This window comes from Colletotrichum aenigma, assembly GCF_013390185.1.
Source record: "Colletotrichum aenigma strain Cg56 chromosome Unknown KSG_Cg56_contig09, whole genome shotgun sequence".
Taxonomy (NCBI): Eukaryota; Fungi; Ascomycota; class Sordariomycetes; order Glomerellales; family Glomerellaceae; genus Colletotrichum; species Colletotrichum aenigma.
The window spans coordinates 3781510-3798335 of NW_023500915.1; the positions used below are offsets into that span (position 1 = coordinate 3781510).

At 53.1% G+C, this 16826-nt stretch overlaps 5 protein-coding genes across 5 annotated transcripts; 3 read left to right on the forward strand and 2 right to left on the reverse strand.

Moving 5' to 3' along the window:
* Positions 1–38: 38 nt before the first annotated feature.
* CGCA056_v013701 (uncharacterized protein) lies at positions 39–2582 on the reverse strand (the record flags this gene model as incomplete). Its single annotated transcript, XM_037328944.1, has 4 exons — positions 39–1605; positions 1667–2043; positions 2340–2457; positions 2539–2582. The coding sequence occupies 4 exons, from the start codon at positions 2580–2582 to the stop codon at positions 39–41; spliced, it is 2106 nt and encodes a 701-aa protein (XP_037172944.1).
* Positions 2583–3354: 772 nt separating this feature from the next.
* Positions 3355–4617, reverse strand: ARA2-1 (D-arabinose 1-dehydrogenase; the record flags this gene model as incomplete). Its single annotated transcript, XM_037328945.1, has 1 exon — positions 3355–4617. The coding sequence occupies one exon, from the start codon at positions 4615–4617 to the stop codon at positions 3355–3357; it is 1263 nt and encodes a 420-aa protein (XP_037173463.1).
* A 958-nt stretch (positions 4618–5575) lies between these two features.
* alo-1-1 (putative D-arabinono-1,4-lactone oxidase) lies at positions 5576–7327 on the forward strand (the record flags this gene model as incomplete). The annotated part of the gene is made up of 3 exons (XM_037328946.1): positions 5576–5882; positions 5937–6555; positions 6622–7327. 3 exons carry the CDS (start codon positions 5576–5578, stop codon positions 7325–7327), a joined length of 1632 nt encoding a protein of 543 aa, XP_037173464.1.
* Positions 7328–12281: 4954 nt separating this feature from the next.
* CGCA056_v013704 (putative phosphosugar isomerase) lies at positions 12282–13088 on the forward strand (the record flags this gene model as incomplete). Its single annotated transcript, XM_037328947.1, has 1 exon — positions 12282–13088. The coding sequence occupies one exon, from the start codon at positions 12282–12284 to the stop codon at positions 13086–13088; it is 807 nt and encodes a 268-aa protein (XP_037173482.1).
* Positions 13089–14765: 1677 nt separating this feature from the next.
* Positions 14766–16682, forward strand: mrr1-1 (Citrinin biosynthesis cluster MFS transporter mrr1; the record flags this gene model as incomplete). The annotated part of the gene is made up of 3 exons (XM_037328948.1): positions 14766–15520; positions 15574–15709; positions 15765–16682. The coding sequence occupies 3 exons, from the start codon at positions 14766–14768 to the stop codon at positions 16680–16682; spliced, it is 1809 nt and encodes a 602-aa protein (XP_037173460.1).
* Between the last annotated feature and the right edge of the window lie 144 nt (positions 16683–16826).

The window sequence follows — 16826 nt, forward strand, 5'->3', positions numbered from 1 at the left end:
AGTCGAAAGCAAAACGATCGTCCGGAAGCAAAATAAGATCAATCCTCTGCACCATACTCAAGCAAGATGGCTTCAATCGATGATCGATTGGTCTCCGCTTCCTCTTCTGCTTTGTCTGTGATGTCTACCGACCAAGCCTTTAAGTCGTTAAACATTTCAGGGTCAGAAATATGGTTGCAAATTCGTAAAGGTCGCCATCCGTTGAGACAGTTGAAGTTGGATAGTAGCTTATCATCCGGCCATGCCGAAGCAGTAGCACACCCCTCCGCGTTGGGATTTGCCCCTGCTTGCAGCAATGCCAGGACGCCCTCCACATCGAAAGTTGCCACAGCGATTTGCAATGGAGTAACAAAGCATCGGCTGGCGTTGGGATTTGCCCCGAGACTCAGGAGCTTCTTTAAAACACACCAATCGCCGCAATCGTCACTGTGTTCATGCAAGGGACTGAAAGGGAGAAGAGCGCCCTGTGGGTCGAAGCTCCCGGCGCCAACCTCGATCAGTAGTTTAAACACATTGATGTTGCCAGGCCAGCGGTAGGTTAAGGTCGTGGCAGGGAACAAGGTTGCAAAACAGTCGGTTAGAGATCCTTGAAAATGCCAATCCCATTCCGTATCCATACTTCCTCTGCTGTAGCAGTAGTGGTATTTGAAGTCAAGCTGGACCTGGAAGGTTGCTTGTGGCTTCATTGTTTCCAGCAACGCTCTAGCCATGTGCACACATCCAAAAATGAGGAGCCTTACGAGCACCTGAATTTCCAGATCCGGCATAGTCTCCCACTTGATGTTGTGGAGCAAGCCAGAATTTTGGTAGTCCGTTTCCGCTTCACGACTAAACGAGAAGTCGTTACTCTCCAGGGCCTTGGCCCTGTTGCTCCAAATGGAGAAAAGCAGGCGGCAACGGTGTTTTCTTGTATCCAATACATCAAGTACACGGTAGAGAAGTCCGCTGTGCTTCGAGAAAAGGGAATCGAAGCAAATGAGTATGTCGATAGAGGTGAAAGCGCAATAGCTTCCAAAGTTGGGAAGATTACTGATGCGGTAATGTTCACCATCAGAAGTCCACGCCACAGCCCTATACTCTTTGTATTCATCATCGCGAACACAGAGGGCTCTCGCGAATATCCGCTCGGCTTTTTCAAGGACCAGTCCATCCTTTTCTAACGTGAAGAATGGATCGAATTTGTGTCTCTTGCTAGAGGCCAAATACTCCAAAACAGTATAGTGGGCAAACGAGATGTAATATCTCTGCTGTCCATTCTTCAAAGTCGTTGGTGTGACTGTAACAAGACATCCGCAAATCTCACGGAGACTTTGTGGGTCGTAGAACAGTTCTCCTTCAGGATTGTCTCCACAGATGTCTTCGTCAACGGCTTGAGCAAGCGTTTGCACGTCAACACATGCAGCTTCGCCAGTGTGCAACTTGGCTTCAAAACATAGCCACTTCATGGCAGAGTTGAAGTAAGGAAAGTCTTCCTCCTCGATCTGCTCGAATATCCGGTCGTAAGCCTCATCTAGAGTCTTAGGCAGTCTATCCAAAGCTTTCCTGACAGCTTCTCTGTTCCTCATACGCCGTAGCGCATCGATCTGGCAAACAACCCATCGAAACCTTCTGTCAGTCAGCGCCTGGCTCAATATCAGAAGGTCAAGGTTTGAAGAAATTTACTTACATCCCCTGCGCACCATTTGACAAGGCCTCCACAGTCTCTTGTTGAAGCTGTGCTGGCCAATTCCTGACGTGTTTCTCGTTCCTAAGACGTGATTCTGTATACAGACGTATGTCTGCGTCTAGAAACTCGTTTTTCATGGATATTGACGTCGAAAACTCGGTCATCACGGTCTCAATATCGAAATACTCCCGACTTGTGAGTAGTAACCGGATCTTTTTGAATCTTGCGTCGGTAGCCAAGTGTCGTATGACTGTCAGGAAGTCTTCGCGAGGATTGCTTTCGTCAATGGCATCGACTGTGATGTAGACTTCGTTAAAGTGTTCGAGCTCCCGCTCGATCGCAATAAGAAGATCTTTTGAGGAAGGTGCTCCTCCGTGCTTGAACAGTTTTCAAAGATGGTCTGAAACCTCATTCGCTTCGCGGCAAAGACGACTAAGAATCCACTTTAGAAGAGAAATCGACTCGTCTTGATTATGCCCAAAGTAACAGTAATACCAAACACTCATAAATCTTCCAGAATCTGAGGCTTGGCAGTGTTCGTCAATCTTCGCAATTAATTGGGAAGCGAGGATCGTTTTCCCGGCACCTGGAATACCGTGGAACCAAAGGCAGCGCTCTTGGCCGCTCAGAAACTCAGGCCATTCTGGAAGACGTATCGCCCAATCACACGTACCAGGTTCATAGTTGTCTTGTGCTCGGTGATGTAGGGAAGAGGGGTCAATGTCTTTGAGCCATTTGAACACTTGATGTCGTTCAGACTCTGACAGAGTCTGTTGAATTCGGGTTGTTCTCTGTGCTATTTCATGCATACGGTGCCTCAAATTTCAAGTTAGTCAGGCTTCACTTTTCCGTCTGTTTGTCCGCACACTTACGCAGTGTCGGCGGTCAAGGCCAACATTATGGTGTTCTTGTACATTGCGACATCCTGCAGCAGCTTCCTGGCTTTACTTTCTTTCAAAGGCCAAGCTAAAGTTGCAAGTGTGACCATTGCGTGGCTCTTCAGCTTTCTTGACCTGCTATGACCCTGCAGCGCAGCAGTATCTGTGCGAAACAGACCTTCGAGACTTTTCATAGCCTCATGACAACCTTCGATGGGTCGAGATGGGCCATTCAAGCTGTCGAAGATTTGTGATTGCCCGTTGTCGCATTCGATAAGGAACTTCACATTTTCCATAATTGCCTTTACCGATGAGGTCTCTATGAGAATAGTCCGCAGATCGCTTGGTGCGTCCTGGATGCTTTCTATGTAGCGTTTGCATAGTGAGATTACTCGATCTGCGATTTGGACGGTAGCAAAAATGCTTGCCGCGAGACCAAATGCCTCTGCCATTGGGAAGTTTTATGTCAAGAAAGAAGGGAAGCAAGCATGAACGCATTCGGAAGCATCTAGGGAAGGCAGGAGCTCAAATGAGGGGTTTTGTGGGATTGAAGGTGCGCAAAGTTGGCGGTCAATCCGCCCGCGAGTCTGCCTGATGTAGACACAGCCTGATCTGGCTGCGCCGCAGCCATGGATGTAATGAGCCAATCATCTTGCTGTTGAGTGGATTATTCCATGCCTGCATGCAGAATTCTTGGCCAATGATTCGGAAGACACTATCGTTTTGCAATGGCATGATTGAGGAGCATGTTTAAGTACAGACGCTCAAATGCAGTGTTGAAATTCGTAGAAGCTTCATAAAACACACCGCTTACAAGTTGCTGGAAATTCTAGTGACAATCTTCATGAGCTCATCCTCCGCGGGTATCGTGCCCATCTTCTCCACACTCCTCTCGTTCTGGAAGCCCTCATCGGGGCTGGCCCAGCTGTAACCCTTCCACTCACCCAGCGCAGGCCACATCTTCTGCTCCACCAACGCCTTCAACTTCTCGTACTTGTCCGCCGAGCCAGTCTCTGTGCTGGCTCCCATTCCCTCGAGCACCTTCTTCCAGGCGTCGACTGTTTGCTCAAGCTCAGAAACGTTGGTCACACCCATGACACTGCCACCCACGCGCAGATCCCCCTGGCCAGGGAGCTGGACGCCAAGACCAGCCAAGGCGCCAACGCGGGCGTACTCTTCCATCGACCAATGAAGAGCGATCGTCTCCAACCGCTCCCCGGCCTCATTGGCAAACGTCGAGAGCTTTTTGCAGGCTGTGCGCAAATCGTCGGGGGCAGGGTGCCATTTCGCAATGACACCGGCCTTGCCCTCTGATTGCTCTGAGTTGGTGGGGATGCCGGTGTGCGTGAGCAGACCCATGCCGAGCATGCTTGCGTTGAGAACGACTTGCACGCCGGCGTTGCGGAATCTTCTGAGAGGGCTCTGGTCGTTGGTGTGGTCGGCGCCGGCGACGACTTCGTCGAAACCGAGCGTGGGGTTTTGGATGGTGAAGTGGCCGTAGCTGAGAATGGCGTCCAGAGGCTCGCCGGTCTCAGCGAGGATCATCTCAGCTAGACTGCAGAGGACGTGGACGGGGAAACCGCTGATTCCGACGAAACGGATCTTGCCCTCATCGCGGAGCTGTCTTAATGTCTGAACAGCGGCGAGGACTTCTGAGGGGGAAACGAATTCGACATCGTGCATGTACACGAGATCGAGGTAGCTGGTGTTGAGGCGGTTAAGAGAACGGAGGACCGAGTAGCGCACGTATGCGGGCGAGTAATCGAACTCGTTGCCAGCGATACGGCCGGCCTTGGTGACGAGGACATATGATTCTCTGGGGATGTTGGTGGCTGCGGTGTGAGCGGCCAGCGCATCACCCAGCAGGACTTCTGAAGGGCCGTAGTATGGTGATGTGTCAAAACCGTTCACACCAAGCTCCAATGCCCTTGAGACGATTTGTCTGTAGGGCATCTGAAGAGGGTCCTTGACATGTTGTGTGTTGAAGGTCGCGGTACCCAAGAAGAGAGGAGGAAGAATAGAGGCAACGCTAGGCCTAGTAGCCGGGTTGAGGCTTGTAGTGGCAGTGGCCATGATTTGATGTGGATGATAGTGAATGAGACGAGAAACGGGGAGAGATGGTTCGATGATAGAGGTGAGATGGTACGGAGAGGTTGGATGGGGTCTTGCTCAGGCGGCGTCTAGACTTAAGTCGGACGGCGGAAGAGGTCGAGGTGTTTGCGGATTGATATGAGAGGGTCACGACAGGGTCGGTGAGCGAGTCTGGTCTAGAAAGATTGACTGGGTCTTCCAAGCTCCTGAGCTAGGAACAATGTGTTATTAACCATAATCGCTGTGTGGGCTTCCTTTTTTTTTTTTTGGCTTGCCGGCGCGCCGGTAGTTCTAGCGTACCCAGAACCCGCCCGCCCGGTTTGCCCAGGACAAGCCGCGTACGAAGTATACGTTTTACTCGGGTCAAACTTGGGACTCTCGTCAATTCTTACGAAGCCGGTGGCGGTGGGGTTCATGCAGAGCTCTTGTGAGCCAAGAATCGTCGACTTTCTTCGCCAGATTGCACGTGTCAGCTCGTCTCAACCTGCCACAAAAACCGATAAACATGGGTGTCATGAACCCCTAACGAGAGAAAAGGAAAAAAACGTGACCCTTGCTCTGTGCGGCCTTTCAATCTGCCTCCTACCGGCCCTCGCCGGCCGGCATAAGTGGCGGTCGGGGAACATGATATATCCATGTTCATCTGAGACGAGCCACCTCAAGCCACGGCCCTTGACTCGTCATCCACACCGGATCCGATCCCTGCGAATCGAACCAGAATCCATTCCTTCCCCATAACGGACGCTAAACTAGGATTGTAATATAACCCGTCGTTAGCCTCAATTTCGAACAACGCACCAGTTTTTTCCCTCACATCCTTCACCGACAAGGAGCCATACAAACAGCCTCCATCTTTGGTTTTGAGGAGCTGTTTCGTCTCCAATTGTCGTGATCTTCCTCTCTTGTCTTGTCTTGCATCTTTAATCATTTGTCAAGCAAGATGGCTGCAATCGCGTCTCTCGAGCCGCATATCCAGGGCATCATCGAGGATGCGGCCGCCGACGGCGTGCCCTTCCGGGCCCGCGCAGCCCACTTTCATACGACATGGGCGCGGACTTTCGCCTCGCTGCCCGAGTTGTACATCCAGCCGCAGTCGCAACAGGAAGTCGAGAAGGCGATCAAGCTTGCTCGCAAGTGCAGGCGGCGCATCACCACAGTCGGCTGCGGCCACTCGCCGTCAGACCTGACGTGCACGAGTAACTGGCTGGTGAACCTGGATGACTTCAGGAAAGTGTTGTCTGTCGACAGTAAGCAATATCTGTTTCGCAGTTCAACCCGGCTCCGGCGCTAACCTTGAACAGAGGAGACGGGATTGGTCGTCATGCAGGCCGGAATCCGGCTTTGGCAATTGACCGAGGAGCTGAACAAGCACGGTCTGTCATTCCCTGTCTTGGGAAGTGTGAACGAGCAGAGCATCGCTGGTGTTATCAGCACCGGCACCCGTGGCAGCACCCTGAAATACGGACTGCTGTCGGAGGCCATCTCCTCCCTGAAGATCACCCTGGCCAACGGCGAGACGGTAACGTGCTCGCCGGATGAGAACCCGGATCTGTTCCGCGGCGCCCTCCTGTCCCTCGGAGCTTTGGGTATCATCACAGAGGTCAGCTTCCGAGCTGTCCCTGCTTTCAGTCTGAGGTGGAACCAGACCATCCAGGCTGATACCACCATGTTGGATGCTTGGAAGCAAAACAACAAATTGTGGACTTCGTCGGACTTTGTGCGGGTGTGGTGGCTGCCTTATACCAGGAGGGCGGTCGTATGGAAGGCCGACATCGTCACCAAGGAGGACCTCGAGTCCGGCAGAGAGAAGAACCGCGACCCTCCCGTCGGTTACTACGATGGAGCACTCGGTTATCACATCTACCACAATCTCCTCTACCTGTCGCGTTACATCCCCAAGATTACTCCATGGATCGAGTGGTAAGTCAACACCCCCCTCCCACGGCCAATGACTAGCGAGTACGCGGATGCTGACGGCTTTCCAAGGTTTGTCTTTGGCATGCAATATGGCTTCAAGAACGGCTACACCACCGGAGCTGTCCAGCCCATGGACAAAGCTCTGTGGATGAACTGCCTGTACAGCCAGTACGTGAACGAGTGGGCCATCCCGCTCCACCGTGGCCCGGAGGCGCTCATGCGTCTCGGATCCTGGATCAACAGGCTGCAGCCGGGTGACCCCTACTACGTCGACCACGGCATCCCGTACTCCGCGGAGGGTCTCTACATCCACTCTCCCGTCGAGGTCCGCGTGTGCGACGCCACCGTGCACACCAGTGCCGAGCAGCGCAACCGCCCGTGGCTCGACAGCACCATCAAGGATGGCCCGACGCTCAACCTCAACGCCACCATGTACCGTCCCTACGACCTGGATCCTCCCGGCTTGAAGCGCTGGTTCCAGGGTTTCGAATGGCTCATGCGCGATCTGGGTGGCAAGCCTCACTGGGCCAAGAACTTCACCGTCAAGAACACGGAGCTCGAGGAGTGGTACGGAGACGACCTGGTCCAGTGGCGACGGGTCCGTGACGAGGCCGACCCCGATGGTTTGTTTGTTGGGCCGTGGCACCGTCAACACGTCCTTGCTCCCAACTCGGCTCCCTTGGAATTTGAGGAGGTCGAGAGGACGAGGCACGATGCCGGCAAGGGCGTCACGGTGTACGGTCTCCGCCCACAAGCCGAGAAGGAGAATCTCTAAGCTAGGGATATGAACATGATAATGATGTACCTTCCGCTTCCGGTGCGGTGCGCCATTCGAGCGCAAGGGCGGTCTAGACACAGATTTGATAGATAGCACTTGCATGTTTGTCATGAAAAGCGGTGAAATTGAACAAACTTGAACAACTTTCTCTTTCCGGGTCTTCATCCGTGCTTCACATGCCATGTCCAACAATGAGAGGTTTTTCTTCTAGGCAAGCTCCAACAGGCCCCTGAGCACGTGCATGTTGTCAAATCTACCTGCCAACAACAAAAACACGAAGACCCGTCTTTTTCATCATTCATGATCTTCACTTGGCACTTTGTCAACTAGATTGATATCTGGGGGTCTGCAGCTTGCTTCTCGTTCGGGAAGTCGACTTTCCTGATTATGGACTTGGCCTCGGTGGTTTTGCGGCGCCCCTTTACAAGGGTTGAGGCGAAATCTCACAGACTAGGAGATAAAGACGTTTTGCGTTGCACGCACCTGCAGCTCTAGCACCATGTAGGGGCCCCCACCCCAGTTAGATCGTCGGATCGTCGCCCTTTAATCTGGCATGGGCTATCCAGCACTCTAGACCGTTCTCTCTCTTCTGATAGCCACTTTTTAATCCTCTCGGTCTCAAAAACAAAGTTGGGAATATTGGACCTTTACGCACGTCAGTAAGCGAAGATGTCGAACCCTTCAGAGTATGCAGCCCGGCGGCTGGACGGCATTCTCGAAACTTGATCTTCACCGAGTGCAATGCTGGTCGTATGTTATTCGGCCATGTCGTGCTCAGCCCTGATTCGCATGGTATGGCAGTCTCACTAGTGATGTTGGGATGAATAGTTGGTCTAGAATCCACCAGTATGGAAGCTTTCTGCTTCCGTGGGGCTGTTAGACAGAATGCAGCATGTCATCTCGACTTTTGACCGAGGACACCATCAGCCTGACTAGTGTGAACGGTCTGCAACAGGCTGATGCACAGATGTCTGCGGCAGTTTCTCACATCGGACGAGCAGAGCGTCTATTTTTACACTATCTTCTTTGATGTGAAATCCGCAAGTGAATTCGATGCGAATATCGATATCGGCTCCTTGGTGAGCCTCAACTAACATAACAAGCGTGATAAAGCCTAATGGCAGAGGTTTGCATGAAGATCCGGCAGGCGGCTGCCGAAGTCGAGTTTGTCCTGCGAGGGGCTCGTTTAGCGATAGCCAAGGGCATGTCGCATAGCCTTGTCTGTCCCGTCCAAATGGGTCCAACGGGATATCCGCCGTCGTTGACGTGAGCCTCAGGGAGGCTTTGGCGATATTACGATTCTACCTGGACAATAGCAAGCCACCCGATTGATCGGGTTGATACGCGGCGCCGCGGCGGCGGCGGCGACGGCGCCCTCCCGTTGCCCTGCACAGCGCGCGGCAAGCTCGAGCCTGCGCCATGCCGCGATGGCCTGACGGGTCCGACAAGTGGGAATTCACAACCCGTTTTCCATGCCAAAGAGGACGCTGTTGGCGCCATCTTGTGGGCCTAGAGAATGAAACTGGCAGTTGAGCCGCCTCTCCCGTTTATGCATTGCTGCGCGGTGGAAGGATTTTCCATCGGTAGACCCCCACATCCCGTTTCACCGGTTTGACCGAGGCGAAATGCAGCCTGGAAAAGTCTGCCAGCGTAGCATCGAGCCGCGTCAATACCGTGAAAAATAAGCTTTCGAATATGATAGCCACGTCAGATGAACCACATACGTCAATTGCCGCAGCCAGTGGCGGACATTGACGTGGTTGTTGAGGACGACTCTGCGATAATTCTTTTTTTCGTTCTTTTGCCCAATTTTTCTCATGCCGAAAAGGGGCTACCGCCAATGTCACATTGGCCGCCCACCGGCCGGAAAGCACGTCTTTCAACCACAGGCATTCGCAATTAAACTCATCAGGGTTGGCAAGAAGCTCTGACAGCTCCGTCGAACCAGGCCGTAAAAGCCTGTGCCCCAGATCCGGTCAATACGGGGGACGGAGCCGTCTCCTTGGAGTCGTGGACGGAACCGACCCGTCGCCCCGGAATTAAGAGACAATGGACTCGGTCCACCCACCCAAGTCGGCAGTTGAAGAACGGTCAAACCCAACGTGGGAAAGATCAGGGAAGAAAAAGCAATGGGCCGTTACCATGGTGCGGCGAGGTAGCCTTGTTGGAAATGCTGACGTTGGTGGAGCGTTGCAGCTTCAATGGTGGGGGGCCGGGGTCCATCTGGCGACGAGGGCGCGTATTGCTGTGCCCAATGGCCGCTGCACATGCTTGGGTCTAACAAAGGGGGTTTGCTCATTTCTCCAATTTTCTGAATCCGTTTGAAGGCTTATCTCCTCGGTGGACTCAATCCAACAGTGAACAAACAGACGGACTCGGAGGCCGACTTCCTCCTGGCCGCCGTTTTGAGACTCTGAAGTCGTCAGCGAGGAGCATGTAGGATCATACAGCATGTTAGAGACGGACATCCCGCGGTGGCCGTCCGAACCGTATCACCATGTCAGTGTCAGTGTCAGTGTCATCTCTTTCTCCTCGCGTGTTACGAGAGCTGCGACAATGGTTTGGGACGGCACTTTCCAAAAGTGCGGCCCAGATATTGTTGGCTCCCTCTGCAGGTCCGTGACTGTCGCAGGATCGCGCGGGAGCACCGATTCAGATGAGGTGGTTGAGTGAGGGTGGGCGAGCGAATGCAGGTTGACAGGCAACCAGTTTGGGCAGTTTGGGGCAGTTTGGGGGAGCAGGAAAACCCGGGCAGCTCGTACAGCGTCAACAAAGCCATGATTTACCAACTTTGTCGCTGATCTGCGACCGAAAGACCGGACGAAGAGCATGTAAATCGATGCCAAGCCCAAGAAATCGAGAACTTCAGATAAACGGCCCCCCAAGCAACTAAAACCAGCGCACAATTAGGTTGATGCCCCAGCCAAGCTGCCAAGCTACCAGCTTCAGGAAAGCCTCACGCAGCACATTATTTGCTGTTCACTCGAGGGTTGCAGCTCTCATGGAGTATTCCTCGGCACAACCTCTTGGCCGAGGCAGAGTTGTGCAATCTCTGTGCTTCTCGAGGGAATCAGGGATGTCCTACCCTTGGATCTTGCTGCACAGACGGCCCCTCCCGACCAGAGGGTCGGGTCCAGCCACACCCTGCTTGCCCCTGCACCCATGGAGGTAAGGGTGGGCCTGACCAAGCACTAGACCGGGACATGAAACTGACTCTTGTTCGCCTTCCTTCTCCCTCCCTCCTCGGTGTGGCTGAAGGACATGGGATCTTGCAGGTGTCAGATTGTGGCTCAGCGTTGACGGTTTTCTAGGCCTTCTGGGCGCCATCTATCGGTTAAAGCTGCCCAGCTGCGAAAATTCTTCCTAGCGTTGCTACCCAGACGCCAAAGCATATTGTTGTCCTTGTCCCTCTTAGTTGCCTCCACCGTTAAACTTTCCCCCATCCACTTCCCGTACAATTAAGAAGCCCCCGATTCAATATTGCGGCTCCTTTTCAACAACATATGCCCGCCCGGGGCGAACGGTACACGCAATTAGCGCGCGCCCAGGACCACTTGTTGCTGGAAGATGCCGTTTTCATTGATAATCGCCTAGTCATCGATAAGTGGATGACGCGACCCCATATCTCCCGTGTCGTTCACCGTAAGTGCGCCTGAGACCTGTTGCAACGCCCGTTAGCTCTGGGGATTGAGACAGGAACGGTCTCAGACGGCCGACGTTTTTTCTTCTAGAAGAAGGTAAAAGGCAAATGTCGAACAGACGCCGTCATCTGAAAGAAATCGGACGAGCTGCAGTGCAAAGCCAGAGTCAGGGGACTGTAACAGGGCAAAGTTGCTGCTCATGATGGCTACTCGTGGACACCACGTGCAAATTCCCCAGAGTTCCAGACAGCTAGCCAAGCGTGTGTTTCTATGTCCAACAGGCGGCTATCTTGGCGCGACCATGGCGTCGTCGAATGATAGGACGAGGCGAGCGTTTAGAAACTGCAAAAGCAATTTACGGAAGCATGCATTTAGCGCGGATTGATAACCATTAAAGTTCAGTCTAGGTGAGGAGTAGAGGCTGCAAACCTGATAGAGATCTAGAGCAGCTCCTTGTCGGACGGAGATGAGTACAGTTTGGGGAAGATGGCCAAGCCTGTACGCGCCGCCTGTCATCCCCTTGGCCGCGCATGCAGGGACGCAGCAAGACGTTGGCCCAGAACGGGATCCTCCCCTCTCGTCGGTGTGGCTTGACGTTTACCTCGCACAAATCGAGCCATACGCCCGTGGTGGAACCTGATAACAAGTTCACAACCGCGGAAGTGAGGTGGCTGCGATTATGCTGGGCCAGGCATATGCCTGTCAATCGAGCGCACAAGCCCTCGCGTCAGGTTGCCATTGGATAAATGGCTGCAGTCTTGGCCCGTTGTTTATTGTGGGCTATTTCGAGACGCAACTTCGTCAGCTCCTCTTGCCGGGCCAAACGTGCATGTCCTGAGTAAATGAAGGCTCTCGTTTGCTCCCCGACGGTGAGCATGGGTTCACCTGGGCCACACCGTTGCTTTCATCCGAAAACGACCGCCACTGTCATGAACTTGACGGCAGATCGCCCATGATAGGCCCAAGCTGGGTACCTCCCTGTGCATGGACATGAGTATCCGCTTTACGCCTAACGACCAACTCCTCTTACCAGAACTGGAGATATCAATATGGCAGGACTAGTAAAGCGAGCTCCCTTTTGATCAGTATTAAAGAGCGGATCTCCTCTCACCACCATCGAGTCCATCATCATCATCGACTTTGAGATCATCAAGCAATCCACTTGCCACCATTTTCCTCTTTTTTTCCAACATCAACAGGGTTGATTCTAGCTTGAGCGGGACTCTCTTGTCTACTTCACATTTCGCAAAAAAACAATAACACCAGCGACTCGTTTCTTCTTGCCTTCTTCACTCACACTTTTTCTCAAAATGGTCCCTCCTCGCTCTGGATCTGCTATGGGCATGCGCAGCCGCGGCCCCGTTGAGTTGAACGTCAACCTCGCCAAATCTTACGAGATCCGTGGCCCCAAGTCACCCATGCCCAGATCTCCCCTCAGGGACACCACCGTCGAAGATCGCACTAGCCGCTCTTCGTACGAAGATCGCCTCGAAGGTGCCATCCACGTTCTCCGCACTGAGGCCAACGCACTTCAGGCCCTGACGCAGCTCTACTCGTCCGAGCGCGTCTGCCGTGATGGCTTCTTCCGCTCCATCGAGGTCCTCACCCGCCACCGCGATCACCGCGGCAAGGTCGTCTTCATCGGTGTTGGCAAGTCTGGCTGGATCGCCAAGAAGCTTACCGCCACCTTCAGCAGCTTGGGCATTCCAGCTGTCTTCCTCCACCCCACCGAGGCCCTTCACGGCGACCTTGGCATCATCGGCGACTATGACACCCTCATCATGATCACCTTCTCCGGCAAGACCCCCGAGCTCATGCTCCTCCTCCCGCATCTCAACAAGAACTGCCCTCTCATCCTCCTCACCTCGCCTACTCGCATGGAGACCTGCGAGATCGCCAAGGCACGACCAGATCTCATTCTCCTCCCCGCTCCCATTCCGGAGTCTGAGAAGGAGACCTTTGGCGTCTCTGCTCCCACCACCTCCACCACCATGGCTATCGCCGTCGGTGACGCTCTCGCATATGTCGCCTCCAAGGAGATGTACTCTTCGGTGTCAAACGTGTTCGCGAAGAACCACCCCGGCGGCGCTATTGGCCAGGCCTTCAAGACAAAATAAGCGACTTGGGTTGCTTTTTGAGATTTGTGCAGTTTATTCTTGATTGGCGGGGCGTTTAGGGTAAAGGTAAAGGGTTTACTTCTTGCAGCGGACAGAGTTACATAAAGGCTCTCATGATGTCCACATTCTTGTACATTTACATTACATCTTCCGATGGGTTCATTTGTTCGAATTTGATGGCCTGCTGGATGTTCATAGACTTTTCTTCAGATATTTGGATACCACAAAATTCGATGATCGCAAATTCTTCCAAAACAATTTCGCCTATCCCTGTTAATTTGTGATGCGAACAATAAAATTGAATCATGACTCTAAAACGCATTTCTCGCTATTATTTGTGCTTCAATTTGGGCATCTTTTTGACCAAATCGTACTCGGTACGAAGATGTCGTTGTTTCGATCTCGGCAAAAGTATCCAAATCGGAAGTCAATTGATTTGAGTTCGACTCAGACCCCCAAAGTTGTTCAGCCGACTGCCGACATGCAGACAATGATCTTGGCAAACCTTCGTATTAACATTCGCCAAATTCCCTTGCGTCTCATTGTTCCTTCTTCAACGACATGCCTTCATGTTGCCATCATTGATGACATTGACAATAAAATCATCACTTCCGAGTTCGCTCTAGAACATGCCGCGTTTGCGTGCCGGTAAGCCAACATGAAGCAGAATGACGTGCCGTGATACCGATAAAAGCATGCATTCAACCCCAGAAGTCCCAAACGATGAGTTTCTTTTGCGGAGCTTGCCACAGATTGCCACAGATTGGTGGGTGAAGCGCTTGCTTCTGTGCAACAGATCTGGCTGATAACTCACCAGCGTCTCACAAGCTCTCCGTGAGTCTGTTTTGGCTTGCCTGCAGCAGCCCAAGACGGTCCCCACATTGATATGAACTCACTGTAATCTCTCTCCAACAGGCTCCAAACACGGCACACTGGGATGCTGTTTGCTTGTTTTCGTTCCCTATCAGCAGCGGTTACTGTGAACAATGCTGCATATCCTGCCACCGTTACCCCTGCAGGAGGATCGCCCGTGCAGAACCAGGAAAATTTAGGGGGCGCGGACCATCGACCGACAGGGGGTTCCTAGTGCTCTTCGAGATACCTGCCCTGAGTCGCATTGATTCGATCAACGGGACCCACGGCATATCCGATCACAGTCCTTAAAACAGTGTGTTATAACGCCAGCTGTCACGGCACGTGGGGTTGTCGGGCTTGACGCGTAGTCCCAGGGATAGGCTCAGCTGCGGACGACTGCTGGTGGAGCCCCGAGGTCTAGTTGATTCAGGAGCTCTCAGAGAAATTAATCATGCCCGGGGGACCGCTGCGGTGGTGTCGATCCGCACAAAGGAGGCCCCCGTTGATCCTCGGAGCCGGGGTCCCCAAGGAGAGTGCTCATCAGCCACGCCGAGTTCGCGGCTACATTGACGACATTTGACGTACCCCTATGTGGGGAGGACTGCGTATTAGCCGCCATCGTTGGGTTGTCCAAGACATGCATTGCACAAGCAACGAGCCGAAATGGGCGCTTCTCGCCCCCTTAGGGACCGGCCGTCTCTTCCTGATAGGGTGAGACCGGGCCTTTGGCGGGTTCCCGTCCCTAGTGTCTGCAGTTATCACTCATTGAGGCCCATCGTTGACTGAGCTCTCCTCCTTCTCTCACCCCAGGAGCATACAATCATGTCGCTGCAAGTGCCTGACCTGGACAGGCTGAACGCCTTCCCACCGAACCAGGCAAAGCAGACCAGATTCGCGCCTCTGCCGCCTAGACCGCCTCCAGCGCGGCATTCATTCATCAATGCTCGAAGCTCATGGATGAGGAGAAGCCAACGCTTCCCCGTTGCAGAAACCTACGAACGTTTACCACGCCTGAGCCGACTGTCATACTTCCCCGTCGCCAATGAATACATCGATGGAGTGTTCAACGAGAAGACGAACCTCCCACCTCGGTGGTCGTTTTACGTCCCCGACTTCGACTTTGACGTGAAGGACTTTGAGAAGTACGAACAGCAGCAGCAGCAACAACAAGAGAAGGGAGAGGATGGTGACGTCCCCAAGGCCCTCAAGGCATTCCGTGTCGACTTCTATCCTGGTGATCCTGACGACCCAAAGTGCTGGTCCGTAGCCTACCGAATCCTCGTCATCGGCATGTTCGCCTTCACCACCCTAGCCACCGGTATCTATTCCACTGCATACTCCAGTGGTATCAACTCAATGGTCCCGGAGCTCGGCGTCACCAACCAGTCACTACCATTGCTTGGTATCTCACTCTACCTCGTCGGCCTGGCGTTGGGTGCTCTCATCATGGCGCCGCTAAGTGAGACATTCGGTCGAAGACCTATGTACATCGGTGGCCTCAGTGTCTTCCTGGCTTTGATCCCCATGGCAGCTCTCGCGACGAACTTCACCATGGTCATCGTCGCCCGTTTCTTAGGGTATGTGATCCCAAGCCCCCATTGTTCGTGACAACATACTGACGTCACAACAGAGCTGTCGCCGGAAGTGTCATGCTTTCCAACGTTGCTGGATCGATCATGGACATCACCGACCCCAAGTATCTTCCTCTCGCCATCTCAGTTTACTCCTTTGGCCCACTCAACGGCCCGGTGCTGGGACCTCTCATCGTAAGTACATACACCATCTCACTTTGATCCCAACAATGAGCTGACACATCCTTAGGGCGGTTTCATGGTTGAAGCCTGGGGCTGGAGGTCTCTGAACTGGATGTCGCTCATCTCAACGGCTGTGGGCGCCTTTTTCATCATGACCGTCCCTGAAACATACCGCCCAACGCTTCTGAGGAAGAAGGCGATGACGAGGAGAATGGAGGAGGGTGACCACCGTTACTGGTCTGACTTCGATGACTCCGTCCCCCTCTTCCGCAGAATTCGCACTTCCATCTCTCGACCATTCATTTTGTCCTTCACTGAGCCTGTCTTGATGTTCTGGAACATCTACATCTCAGTCATCTATGCCATTGTGCAGTTGGCATACGTCGCTTTCCCCATCATCTTTCAAGACGAACGAGGCTGGTCCACATCAATCTCGGGACTTGCTTTCCTCGGTGTGTTCGTCGGCATCGCCCTCGTCCTCGCTACCGAGCCCTTGCTACGAAAACTCGTTCAGCGCCAACCCAAAAACCCGGAGACAGGCAAGCCTGAGCCGGAGGCCACCGTTCTTCTCATCTGTATCGGTGCTGTGCTCGAACCAGTCGGCCAGCTTGCCTTCGCACTCACATCCCTTCCCATCGAAATTCCCTTTTACTGGAGCATTTTGTCAGGCGTTCCCTTTGGATACGGCTTCGGCCTTGTTTTCATTTACGGCACCGGCTACATCTCAAATGTATTCGGCATGTATGCCACCTCCGCCTCTGCAGGCAATCTCGTTTTCAGATCAATCTTGGGCGCTGTGCTCGTCATCGTGGGCAAGAGCATGTATCATGCGCTCACCCCGCGCATTGCGGGTATCACTATTGGTGTCGCCGAAGTGGTGCTCATGCCCATTCCTTTCATCTTTCTTAAGTGGGGCAAGAACATTCGGCAAAAGAGCAAACTTATTCGGACACTGGAGGAGCAGGCGAAAAAGGTTGCAAAGTGAATCATTTGTACTAAACGGAAACCGGCGAGATACCCCTTTCCTTCCTGTCTATATTTATGTGTGCCAGTCACATTTTCCCTGTCCAAAATTACTCAAAGCGTGTACATGTAGATAATTAGAGTCAAAATAGCAATATTGATATCA